Source organism: Delphinus delphis, chromosome 5 (assembly GCF_949987515.2).
Source record: "Delphinus delphis chromosome 5, mDelDel1.2, whole genome shotgun sequence".
Taxonomy (NCBI): domain Eukaryota; kingdom Metazoa; phylum Chordata; class Mammalia; order Artiodactyla; family Delphinidae; genus Delphinus; species Delphinus delphis.
The window spans coordinates 102,964,699-102,977,359 of NC_082687.1; the positions used below are offsets into that span (position 1 = coordinate 102,964,699).

A 12,661-nucleotide genomic window follows, 5' to 3' on the forward strand; every position below is an offset into this window, starting at 1 on the left:
GTGCAGGGGTTTCCAGGTGAGACTAACATTTGAATGGGTGGGCTCAGTAAAGCAGAGGACCCTCCCCAATGTGGGTGGGCACCCAGTCCACTGAGGGCCTGAACAGAATAAAAGGTGGAGGAGTAAGGAATTCACTTTTTTTTTTCCTGCCTCACTGTTGAGCTGGGACATTTCATCTCATCCTCTCCTGCTCTAGGGCTGGGATTCCCCTGGTTCTCAGGCCTCTGGACTGAATTACACCACTGGCTTTCCTGGGCCTCCAGCTTGCAGACGGCAGATTTTGGGTCTTCTCAGCCTCCACAGTCACACGACACAATTTCTCATACATATCCTACTGGTTCTGTTTTTCTGTTGCTGCCACTATCACCACTACCATTCCCAGTCTGTCTGCATCCTTGGGCTGGGCCCCCTGCTTGGCATACCGTAGATTCCCCATGGAAGCTTCCTGAAGGAGTGAATAGGTGACTGAGCAAATGGCAGATATGCATTTCAGAAATATAAGTCTGTGCCAACCTATTAAAATAGGATTTAAAAATCAGAGGTACAGAACACTTCCCTGGTAACTGCTCCCCATGGTATAACCAGCTGTTGGGTGCTTCCATTCAAGGCAAGGAGCTGTTTCTTTCACTCGAGTGAAAATGAATCAGGAATGTCAAGTTAACTGCAGGGACAAATTCATTAGCATCTTTGGGTGGGAAGTGTTCACATAACTTGCACCTTACTGAATCCTCATTAAAGAGGACAAGAGACGGCTTCCCTGGTGGCTCAGTGGTTGAGAGTCCGCCTGCTGATGCAGGGGACACGGGTTCGTGCCCTGGTCCGGGAGGGTCCCACATGCCGCGGAGCGGCTGAGCCAGTGAGCCACGGCCGCTGAGCCTGCGCGTCCGGAGTCTGTGCTCCACAACGGGAGAGGCCACAACAGTGAGAGGCCCGCGTACCGCAAAAAATAAAAATAAAAAATAAAAAATAAATAAAGAGGGCAAGAGAGCTGCCAAGTTCTAGTACAATTACTCAGGTAGTAGAACCAATTCATAAAAGCACGGCTTGTCCTAAGAAAGCCAACCTTATCGTCATGGCCCTACTCATTTTAAAGCTTGTAACCTACAAAGAATAAATTTCATTGTTGACAATTATGCGTCTCATAGACTAGCTGAGAAGGAACGCTGCCGAAGGGCTAGAGGCTGCAGCGAACAGCACCATTTACCTGGCTGCATGGTACCCCAGTGCTGCCGAGAAAAGATACTCAGAGTCCAAGATAAGCATCTGTGTATTTTTACTTAATTCCAAAGGCCAAGACATGGAGGCAACCTAAATGTCCACTGACAGATGAATGAATGAAGAAGATGTGGCATATATATATATATATATATATATATATATATATATATATAATGGAATATTACTCAGCCATAAAAAAGAATGAAATAATGCCATTTGCAGCAACATGGGTGGACCTAGAGATTATCATACTAAGTGAAGTAAGTCAGACAGAGAAAGACAAATACCATATGATGTCACTTATATGTGGAAGCTAAAATATGATACAAATGAACTTATTTACAAAACAGACTCACAGACGTAGAAAACAAACTTACGGTTGCCAAAGGGGAAAGGCATGGAGGGATAAATTAGGAATTTGGGATTAGCAGATACACACTACTATATATAAAATAGATAACCAACCAGGACCTACTGTATAGCACAGGGAACTATACTGAATATTTTGTAATAACTTATAAGGGAAAAGAATGTGATAAAGAATAGATATATATATGTATGTATAACTGAATCACTGTGCTGTACACCTGAAACTAAGTCAACTATACTTCAATTAAAAAAATACAAAAATAAAAACAAACTCCCCCCCCGAAAAAAAAGAAAAACAAAGGTGAATGCAAGAGCCAGCGGTGTCCTAGAGCTCAAGGAGAAGTGGGCTATCCCATCACACAGTTCATGAAAGCCTCCACCATTGATTTCTCTATGAAATGTTGGGGATTTGCTTTAAGATAACTCAGGGCAGGGATGTATAGCTACATCAAGATTGCCCACAAGCTGGTACCTACTGAAGCTGATGACGGGCACACGTCGGCTCACTGTATGGTTGTCTCGACTATGGGGTATGTTTTAAAAATTCTGTAATGCAAAGGATTCTTCCAACTAGAGAATTCTTAAGAAATAAGTCAGGAGCAGCCAGTGCATGCGCTGCATGAACAGAAGTAGATGGTCTTTGATGAGGAACGTTGGGGGCAAGGCTGTTTGTCTGCATCATTTTGGGTGGTTTGGGGGTTTTACCTCTCGTGTTTCTGGATAAGGAGGGTCAGCTGAGCAGAAGCAGTGCTAAGCAGGCCCTGCACACGGGTCTCTGATGACTGTATGTTCTGGACCAGATACTCCCTGTGGCCAAATCTTTTACTGAGATGGTATCTCTTACTAGCCTGGAAAAAGTCCATTAGCTCTTCTACATTGTCCTGTTTAAAAAAAAAAAAATCAAGAAAGTATGCTTAAATAAAATTTAAAGACAATTCTTTCTAGTCAGTTAAAATATTACATTTCCTTTCTGAAGAAAATACACGGGGATAGAAGCCCTGGGATTAACACCTTAAATGTCCCTGCCTCGAACAAAAGCTCAGAAGAAATGAGGGCTTTGAGAAGTGCATTTGAGACCCAGATGGTAAAGAGTTATCAAAACAACTAACTTTGCTTCCCTAGAAATGGAATATAAATTTCTCTCAGGCATCCTTCACCCACGCGCACAGTCACACCTGTGGTGCTCCCCAAACACAGCACCAGGACAGGTGCTGAAGTTCTGGGATAAATTAGCCACCGGCTCTGACCCCAGAACTCCCACTCTCATGGAGGACATGAGATGAGCCTGGTCACAGAGTAGCACAAAGTTCTTATAATGTACAAAATGCATAAGAACCCAAGCAACACAAGAGAGTAATAATAGCCTTGCATATACTGGGTGTTTTTGCTGGGCCTGGCATTGGACCCAGAGCATTTCTCGTCTTTTGTAACTTAATTTAGGGACACGATACTATTATTCCCATTTCACAGATGAGGAAACTGAGTCCATATCACACAGCTGGTAAATGACTGAGCAGGGATTTGAACTCAGCCATCTAATTCCAGGGCCTGTGTTTTAACTTCATAATAGGCTGCCTCCCAAATCCAGCTTCAACCAGTAGCATAATAATCAGACCAGCAGTAATTGAACCCACGGTAATTAAAACATCAGCCTCAGTGTACTATCCCATTGACTGGCTCTGCTGTCTTTTTTCCATCTGGGGAAATACTGTCCATGCAGTGGGTTACCCGAAAGTTCAACATTTTGTTCAATAAGAAACGTATGATGTTTTTCTTTCCACACAAAAGCTATAATCTCTCCAGGTCCAACACCTGAGGATTTGCACTCTCCTGACAGTGAAAAGCAGAATGGTCGGTGGGATGTGGCCAAATGCCAGCTTCCCTCTGAGAGCTCCTGGCAGCAGAATCAATACAGCAGGAACACTGTGGTGACATTTCTATCCTCTACGGAGCTGGATCACGTGAGTCAGCTGACCTGAGCCCTTGCCGTCGGGAAGCTCAGAGTCGGGATCCTCAAATCCTAATCTGTCTGTGCCTTGGGACTGTCACCAGGGCTGTTACTTTTTTGTCCCCAGTATTATTAACAATAACACGTGTTCTTTCCAACATGGAGAGTCAGCCACAGCTTATCACGAGGAGCGGGCAAAACGACAGCAAAATCTGTTAATCCCTAAGTGATGCTGTGGGGTCTGAATACCTACCCAGGACTTTATTTACTCTCCTAAAGTTTTACTGGGAAAAACCAAGAGCAAAACGGAGAGGCTGGCCGGCTCTCTTCATGCCAAGATGCCCAGTGCTTTCTGACAGTGGTCCTCTCTTCCCAAAAGGCTCACGAGAGCCGCCTGGTCTCCTCGTGGGACAGCCCTGATCTGTTGCAGCTCTCACTCACGAGGCCTGTGCCAGGACCAGAAATCTGGTGCTTTATTGCACACCAGTGATGCACTGTGTGTACAGGCACAGGTAAAATGCCTCAGGCAGGCCTCATAAAAATAGTGACAGTCTCATAAACTATTTTCACAGTCATCTAGGAATTTATTCAGTCTGGGTTAATGACACTCACACTCAAGCTTACATGCAAAAACACCCACAAATTCACCCAAGAATATCGAGACAGAGAACATAAACCCTAGGCATACATTGCCATACATACGTGTATGCACATATATATTTATATTTTTAACCACTATATATATTAACCATATATTGTGCCAAGCACTGGCTTTCCATGAATTAGATCATGAAATCTCCATCATGCCCCTTTTAGTGTGGGGACTCTATTACCCTCATTTTACAGGTGAGGCAACTGAGTCTCAGAGAAGTTAGGCAATTTGCTTAAATTCACAGAGCTGATGGGTAGTGGAACTGGAATGCAGGTCCAGGTGAGCCTGAGTCTAAGGCCTGTGCTTCAAGCCCCCATTTGCCCTGCTTATTGGAAACTCAGCCGCCGCATCAAGAGGTCGAAGGAAGACAGCATTAGTTCACTGGAACCCAGCACAAAAGAGATAGGACTTAGCTCAGAAAGAGGAGAAATTTACTGAAACAGTTCAGGAAAATGACTCCTCCATCAGAGAGAGCCTCATTTGAGGCATTACCTGTATTTTAGAGTAATCTTGCAGCAGCATTTTCGCTGCCTCTGGCTTCAGTTCCCCTTTGAAAATAGCACTTTTTATCTGGGTAAAAAAGATACTGTGCAGTTCATTCCTCTGGAAAATGGCCAGCTGCCTGTGGGCCTTGGCAAAATCTTCCTCCTGCTGCAGAGCAAGGGACCTCCTCAGGTGCTCCTGTTCTAGGCCATGGAGGGTCCGCAGGAGGCTGCTGCATTCGATAGCGGACTGTGGAGAAGAGCGGGGCACGTGGGAGGTGACACACTGGTCAGGCATGCACAGGCACATGTGTACAACATGTGAGCACACACATGCACGCGCGTGCACATGTACATACATGCACGCACACACCGCATACATGCACGCACCAACACACATGTGCACAGTGCATATAAATGCACCCAGCAATAATGCACATACAGGCACACGTACATGCACGTGCATATGCACACACGTGTACAGAGGACACATGCATGCACCACCAACATACACACAGTGCATATCAATGCACACAGCAGTAATGCACATACACGCACACACATGCATGCACGTGCACAGGCACATACACATACGCTCAGCACACAGACATGCACCACCAACACACATGTGCACACATGCACATGCACAGGGCATATAAACGCGCACAGCAACGAACAGTGCACACACATGCACAAAGATACAGGCACACGCAGCAATACAAATACAGAGCACGCATGTGCACATGCACACACAAGCATGTGTGTGCACACCCACATGGAACACACACATGTACACACACAGGCATACACACACACTGAATCCCAAATTTGCCATGAGGAAGCTGCTAAACTCTGGGAAATGCTGTTGTAACCTGTCCTCCCTGTTATCTTAACGTTTTCCAGAACCATCTCAAAGAAAAAAATTCACAAGAGTGGAAATTTTCAAATCAAACTGCCTGAAAATAGCCCACAAAATGGAAACATCAATGGACTGTGCTGTTAGGCTCTCACGCTTATTTCCATCATCTTTCATCCTTAACTTAGATGAAGAAAAAAATACGAGCAATCAGGCCCAAGCTGATAACCTTTGTGTTAAAAGGGAGGCAAAGGGGAGGTAGGAAGTGGCTCCTGGGATGCCTCCACTTTATGTGGTCCAGAGGGAGGGCAGCAGGGGGGTGACACGCCTTCACTAAGTTCCTGATGCATCTGCACTCCCATTACCTCAAAAGACTCATGCCGCAGGAGGGTGTCTTAGTCATTCCACGTGCAGAGGCGGAATTCTAAGAAGCCCCCAAGATTCCTGGCCCCCGGTGTAAGACGTCACAGAAATTCCCTCCCTCTGAGTGTGGACATAAACTTTGAATATGATGGGACTGTCACTCCAATGGTCAGATTATTATGTGGCAAAGCTGAAGGGGTCTTCTCTTCTGGAGAGAAGTAGTTATTCACAGCTGACTTGATCTAAATTACAGAATGCAAGTCACCCACAATGAGGGTGTTGGGCCCCTGGTTCTGGGCAGCACAGGGATGCTCTGCTACCAGGGGAGTAGCTGGTGCCCAGGTAGGTCCATTCATCCATGAAAGTGACCTTCTATTTTGACAGTATGCAATTCGACAAGCTCCAAACCTCAATTTATTTTAATTAATAGGAATGAAACAGGGGTGAAATCCATTTAACTCCTCACAGCCAGGACAAAAAGCAAGCACACAGCACACGTGCACGCGCACACACACACACGCATACACACGTGCTTGAGTGCGCGCGTGCAAATCCTAAAACGTAATTATCTGTCCTTGCTTAGAATAGTATTTCTGAAGAATAAGGCATGAGGAAATGTGTTTGTGTCATAGTGAAATGCTCCTTAAAATAACTTTTGGTGGGAGTCCCCCCCATTTCCATGTATACTGCCCTCCTAAGGGGGTCCAGAGACCCACAGAAATGTGTTCATCCCCTGCTCTAGTTCAATCCTTCTGTGGCACAGAGGAGAAGACTAAATCCTAAAACAGGGGACACCACGGAGGCCTGCCAAGCAGGGGAGGTCATGTGAGGTAGCCTGGGAAGCACTGTACTAGGGGGCATTGGGGACTGGGGTATAGTAGAGAGAGCAAGCCCTGCTTACGGGGTCAGCCACTGCTCAGCCCACCAAAGGGGGCGCTGCAGGACTACGCACCTGGTGTGGCCATATCTTTCCATTTTTTTTAAGAGAAGCTGAAAGTCTGGATTTTCTATCCAAAATTTTATATTTTAAATATTGGCAACAAATGTGCATTTTTAAAGGTACATTAAAATAATGGTCACTCACCCCCAACTCCCTATTGAACTTTCCACTAAAATAGACTTCTCAGAGAAATGAGGCATGTTTATCCTTCGGCTTAAAAGGCCTAAAAAAGCAACTTGCATGGAGAGATTGGGAGGCCTGGATCAGGACAGGGTACTTCGATCCTGGCTCGAGAATCGCAGGCCTGTGCCAGGCTGTTCTGACAACTGCTCATCGCGCTGACTCTAGGCCATCAAAAATGTGAAATCGCGTCAGGAAATTATGACCGTACTAAATGACACTCCCTGTACTCAATTTAGCAAGCTGGACAAATTGTGAAAATGTTTTATAGAAATAAAACCCCCAGAGATGGTTCCAGCGTTAAGAGTTCTTGCCCTTAAGGCATCTTTTCCTTTAAGACACACTCAAAGGAGTTAGGAAACCTCCGGCAGCTCAGGGCAGGATGCGCTGCTGCTGCCTCTTCTCCAAGTAGCTGGGAAGCACGTGGATCTGGAAGAGGGTCCCCCTACAAAGTACACACGCTGAACGGCCAGTGGCTGCTTGCAGGAAGCTGGGCAAGACACTTCTCCTCTGGGCTTCTGTTTCTCCAGCTTGAACTGGAAAGATTTCACATCCTGACTGTTTTATGTCATGGGCTTCTTTAAAGATTACACTAAATAATGAAACTGGATAGAACAGGGCTGACACTGCCAAGCATCGGTCTAAGTACTATACAAGTATTGACAGTCCTACATGACAGGCATCATTATTACGCCCAGTTTAAGGATGGGGAAACCGAGACCCAAGGAGCCTGAACAAGGCATCTTCTGGAGGAAGAAAGTGAGATCTAAACCGAAGCCACCTGCCTTCAGAGTCTATATTTGCCACTACCCTTAAGAGCTTCTCCATGCAGAAACGCTTTACAGACTGTACGGGATCATATAGATGTTTAAATGTGAACAGATTTCATCGCTATACTAATTACTGGAATTCCTAAACTTTACTCAAAAAAACTGATACTCCTCATTTAGCTTTTTTTTTAAAAAAAACAAAACAAAATCTAATTCTTGGAGGAATAATATGGCCAAAATATTTTCATGCATTTTATTTAAAGAATACTACAATAAATGAATAGATGACAAAGTCACTCTAAGATGGAATGACTTGCACAGATGGGGTCCCCTTAGCATAGTGGCGTCTCCAGGCTCAGACACACAGCAGGAACTCAACAAACAGGCTGAATGAATGTTTGTCTACTGTTGACTGGTGGAATGTGTTTCAATTTTTTTCTGGGTTTTTCCTTTTATGCTTTGGAGCTGGAGTTGGCAGACTTTCAGTAAAGGCCAGATAAATATTTTAGGCTTTGCAGGACACATCAGGGTTCTGTCACATATTCTTTTTTTGTTTTTACTTTTTACAATCCTTTAAAAATGTAAAAACCATTCTCAACTCAAGGGCCAGGAAAAACAGGCCGGGCAGGATTGGACTCATGGGTCCCAGTTTGCCGACCTCTGCTTCTGAGTACCTTCCAAGCCTCCCTCATTGAATGCGTATTATTTTTATCAGAAAAAAATATATAACAAATTGAGGAAATAAGAGAGAGAGAGAATGAGACTGTTTGGGGCTGAAACAGTGAACAGTGTGTTTAACACATTCTTTTAAAGTGCTGGACTCAAGGAAACACAGTGCTGACCTGTGCAATCATGGATGGAGGTCAGAGAGCACGGTCAGCCAGGGGAACAGTGGTGGGCTGAACGTTGCCCCCTCTCCAAAAAGATACATCCACATCGTAATCCCAGAACCTATGAACATGACCTTATTTGGAATAAGGGTCTTTGCAGATAATAATACAGGGTCATTTAGCTAGGTCCTAAATCAAAAGATGAGTGTCCTTAAAAGAGGCAAAAGTGGAGGTGACAGGGTCATGGGGCCATGTGAAGACCAAGGTCAAGATTGGAGGGATAGGGCTTCCCTGGTGGCGCAGTGGTTGAGAGTCCGCCTGCTGATGCAGGGGACGCGGGTTCGTGCCCCGGTCCGGGAAGATCCCACATGCCGCGGAGCGGCTGGGCCCGTGAGCCATGGCCGCTGAGCCTGCGCGTCCGGAGCCTGTGCTCCGCAACGGGAGAGGCCACAACAGTGAGAAGCCCGCGTACCGAAAAAAAAAAAAAAGATTGGAGGGATGCAGCCACAAGCTAAGGAATGCTTGGAGCCACCAGAAGCTGGCAGAGGCAAGGAAGGATTCTCCCCAAGAGATTTCAGAAGGGCCATGCCTGGCTGACACCTTGATTTTGGACTTCTGGCCTCCAGAACTGTGAGAGAATAAATTTCTGTTGTTTTAAGCCACAGATTTCTGTTGTTTTAAGTCTGTGGTCATTTGTTACAGCAGCTACAGGAAATCCATACAGGAGCCAAACAGAAAATAAGCCACACCCTAAAATGAGATGTGTGTTGAGGCGAGGGGACCCCAGCTGCAGGGGAGTGGCTGGGGGTGAGACAGCGTGAATCGCACCTCTCTGCTTAAGTGCCCAGCCCGTAGTCTGACCACAGGTGACCGACCATCTGAGAGCCAGGCGCTGTCACCCTGAGAGCTCTCTACTCTCTCCCAGAGGATTTCTGTGCACGGCTGCCAGTCTGCAGAAGGGAGGTTAGGAGTTCAGAAGCTCGTTCCTAAGATGTTAGGCCTCCCTAGGTTGATAAATTTTCAGAACAGGTTATGTGGGCTCAAGTCACCAGAGGGAACCAGCCATCTCTTCCATGGAGGAAGGTAGAAATCAGACTGGATTTGGTGCGCCCGGGAAAAAACTCTGGCGTGATTCCTTTCAAGACGGAAACTGACACTCTCTTAGGAAAATGAGAGCTGATCTCCGATCAACAGAGACCAGCCCTGGGAAGGCCGAGAGGTCAGAGATCCCAGAACTGGGCACTGTGCACGAGAGCCTACTGCAGCCCACACCCGGGGCTCCTTTCCTGCATTACTTCTTCCAGCTGCTCTGAGAGGGGGGCGCCCTCGGCCTTGACTCACAGACTTACAGAGGCTAGTTAAGGCCTTCCGGAGCTGAGCTGGAGTGTACTAGAATATGAGTCCAGGTTTGTCTGACGCCAGAGCCCGTGCTGGAGAGAACTTATTGTGGTGCAGTCCAGACGGACACACGTGTGCACTGACATCACAACCCCCCGGAGCTGTGCTCTTGTGGACATGCTTTTCTGTGAATGAAGCCATTCTACCTGTCCCATGACACCCCACAGCACTGTGAACGTACCTCTATTACAACATGGCTGAATGAATTCACATGTGTTATATGCGAGAATCCTTCATTAGACTGTGAACTTCTCAAATGCAAGAACCATGTCTCAGTGCTCTCTGTACCTTCACTGCCTAGACAGTAGTGATCAGTAAATGCTTTCTAAATGAATTCTGGATGGATGGATGGAAGTGTAGATGGGCAGGTGGATAGAAGGGTGGTAGGCGGATGGATGGATGGGTTGGAGTTTGGATGAATGGATGCATGGATGGGTGGTGAGTGAATAAATGGATGGATGGATGAGTACATGGACAGATAGATGGAAGGGTGGTAGGTGGGGAGAATGGATGGATGGGTGGGTGGATGGATGAATGGGCAGGTAGATGTATGTATGTATGGATGGATGGATAAATGATGAAGGAGGGAGGCAAAGGAAAGCCTTCTTTTCAAAGTTGCCTTACCCTCTCACTAACACGTTTCAGCACCTCTTCTGCTTCCTCCATTGCTGCCATCTCCCTCTGGTACTGGCTTTCTGTCTTCTTTTTTGTTTCTAGGTCACACTCAGCTGTCAAGGCCACCATCTTCCGATCATACTCGTCTTGAATTTCTTTCTCCAGCAACAGAAACTGCTTTTTGAAAACAGCACCCATCCTCCTCTCTACCTGAGGGGAGAGATGGCCACTGCTGGTCAGATTTTTCAGTAGAAGAGCAATGATATCTTTGCTGATTTGGGTTCGACAAGCTTCCAGATCTGAGTCTGCCCGATTCAGGGTTGCAATTTCCAGCCTGGGAAACACAAAGGTCAAGAGAATTCCATTACATAAAATCACAGCAGAAACCAAAGGTCCCTCAGAGCTCTGAGGTTTCAACTGATTTGTAAAGTAAGGTCTTTCTTTTTTTTTTTCCTTTTCCTTCCTTCTCTTCCTTTTCTCCCTCTCTTCTGCTCCATCCAGTTATTGAAGGACAGTGACTAAATTAGCAGAATATTATTTAGTAAATTTGCAGGGTACCATGTTGGAAACTACAAGGAATATAATTAATATAAGACATGGTCTTTGTCAACAAGCAACAAGTCAACAAAAACAAGAAGACCAGGAGAAAAATGGTTAAATATTTGGAGGATTTGAAAAATTAGGTTCATTTTACTTTTTTCCAATTAAAAATTAATTTATAGATATGTCAAGTAAATGTAATGTAATACCCTGGATTGAATCCTGGAACAGAAAAAGGACATTAAGTAAAAACTAGGGAAATCTGAATGAGTATGGACTTTAGTTAATAATAACGTATCAGTATTGGGTCATTAATTTTAACAAATGTACCACAGTAATAGAAGATTTTAATAACAGGGGAAACTATGTACAGGGTACGTAGGAACTCTCTGTACTATCTTCTCAATTGTTCTGTAAATCTAAAACTGCTCTAAAAATGAAGTCTACTCAAGAAATATTTGTGAGATACTTCACAGAGTCACAGGTTCTAAAACTTGATTGTAATGTTGTAATGGTGGTTGTACAGCTATATATAGTTACACATATATATCAGACTGTACTCTTAATGTGGGTGAATTTTGTGGTTTGTTGGTTATACCTTTATAAAACTATTACAAGATGCACAGGACAAAACTATGTCTATGATAGAAAAATCTGGAAAATAAACACAGAAAAAGACTTCATTCACAGTAGGTCTATCACCCAGTCAGAACCAATGGAGGTATTTGTTGTATTTGCTTCCAGTTTTTTTTTGTCTACACATATTTTCCCCGTGGATGTATATTGTTTACATAGATGCAAGTATAGTTTTGTCCTGTTTTCAATTAATGTTGTAACAGGCATCTTCCAGTTGTATTTAAAAACTGTAAAAGTTTCCTTTATGATGGTTGCAAAATACTTCATGATGTGGTGTACCATGATTCAATTAACCATTCTTCTAGTGGTGCACATTTGGGTTACTTGCAAAATTCAAAGTCTAAGATAACCTGAAGTGAACATCTTTGTAAAGAGTTTTTGATATTCACAATGATTTTTTCAGTATGATTTCTACAAAGGGAATCACTGGGTCAAATGCTAGCAATATTTTAAGCCTCTTAGGGCATCCTGCCAAACTGCTTTCCAGAAGTTCCCCAGCAATGCAGTAGGATCCTTATTTCACCCCTCCCTGTAAAATGTTTAAATATATTTAATAATTTGATAGGAGAAAATGGCATCTGACTGTAAAAATATAAGGGTTTTAAGAAAACCTTATTATGGGGCTTCCCTGGTGGCACAGTGGTTAAGAATCCGCCTGCCAATGCAGGGGACATGTGTTCAAGCCCTGGTCCAGGAAGATCCCACATGCCGCGGAGCAACTAAGCCCATAGGCCACAACTACTTAGCCTGCGCTTTAGAGCACGCGAGCCACAACTACTGAGCCCGTGTGCCACAACTACTGAAGCCCATGCACCTAGAGCCCATGCTTTGCAACAAGAGAAGCCACTGCAATGAGAAGCCCGC

General features: G+C 44.8%; 1 protein-coding gene across 2 annotated transcripts in view; it reads right to left on the reverse strand.

The window, feature by feature from the left end:
* EVC2 (EvC ciliary complex subunit 2) overlaps positions 1–12,661 on the reverse strand; it is a 138,617-nt gene that overhangs the window by 53,995 nt on the left and 71,961 nt on the right. For both annotated transcript variants that reach the window (XM_060011807.1, XM_060011806.1), the window contains exons 10-12: positions 10,631–10,955; positions 4,680–4,919; positions 2,293–2,468 (exon numbers count right to left, since the gene is read on the reverse strand). In XM_060011807.1, the coding sequence (XP_059867790.1) occupies positions 2,293–2,468; positions 4,680–4,919; positions 10,631–10,955 (741 nt within the window). The remainder of the gene's footprint in view (positions 1–2,292; positions 2,469–4,679; positions 4,920–10,630; positions 10,956–12,661) is intronic.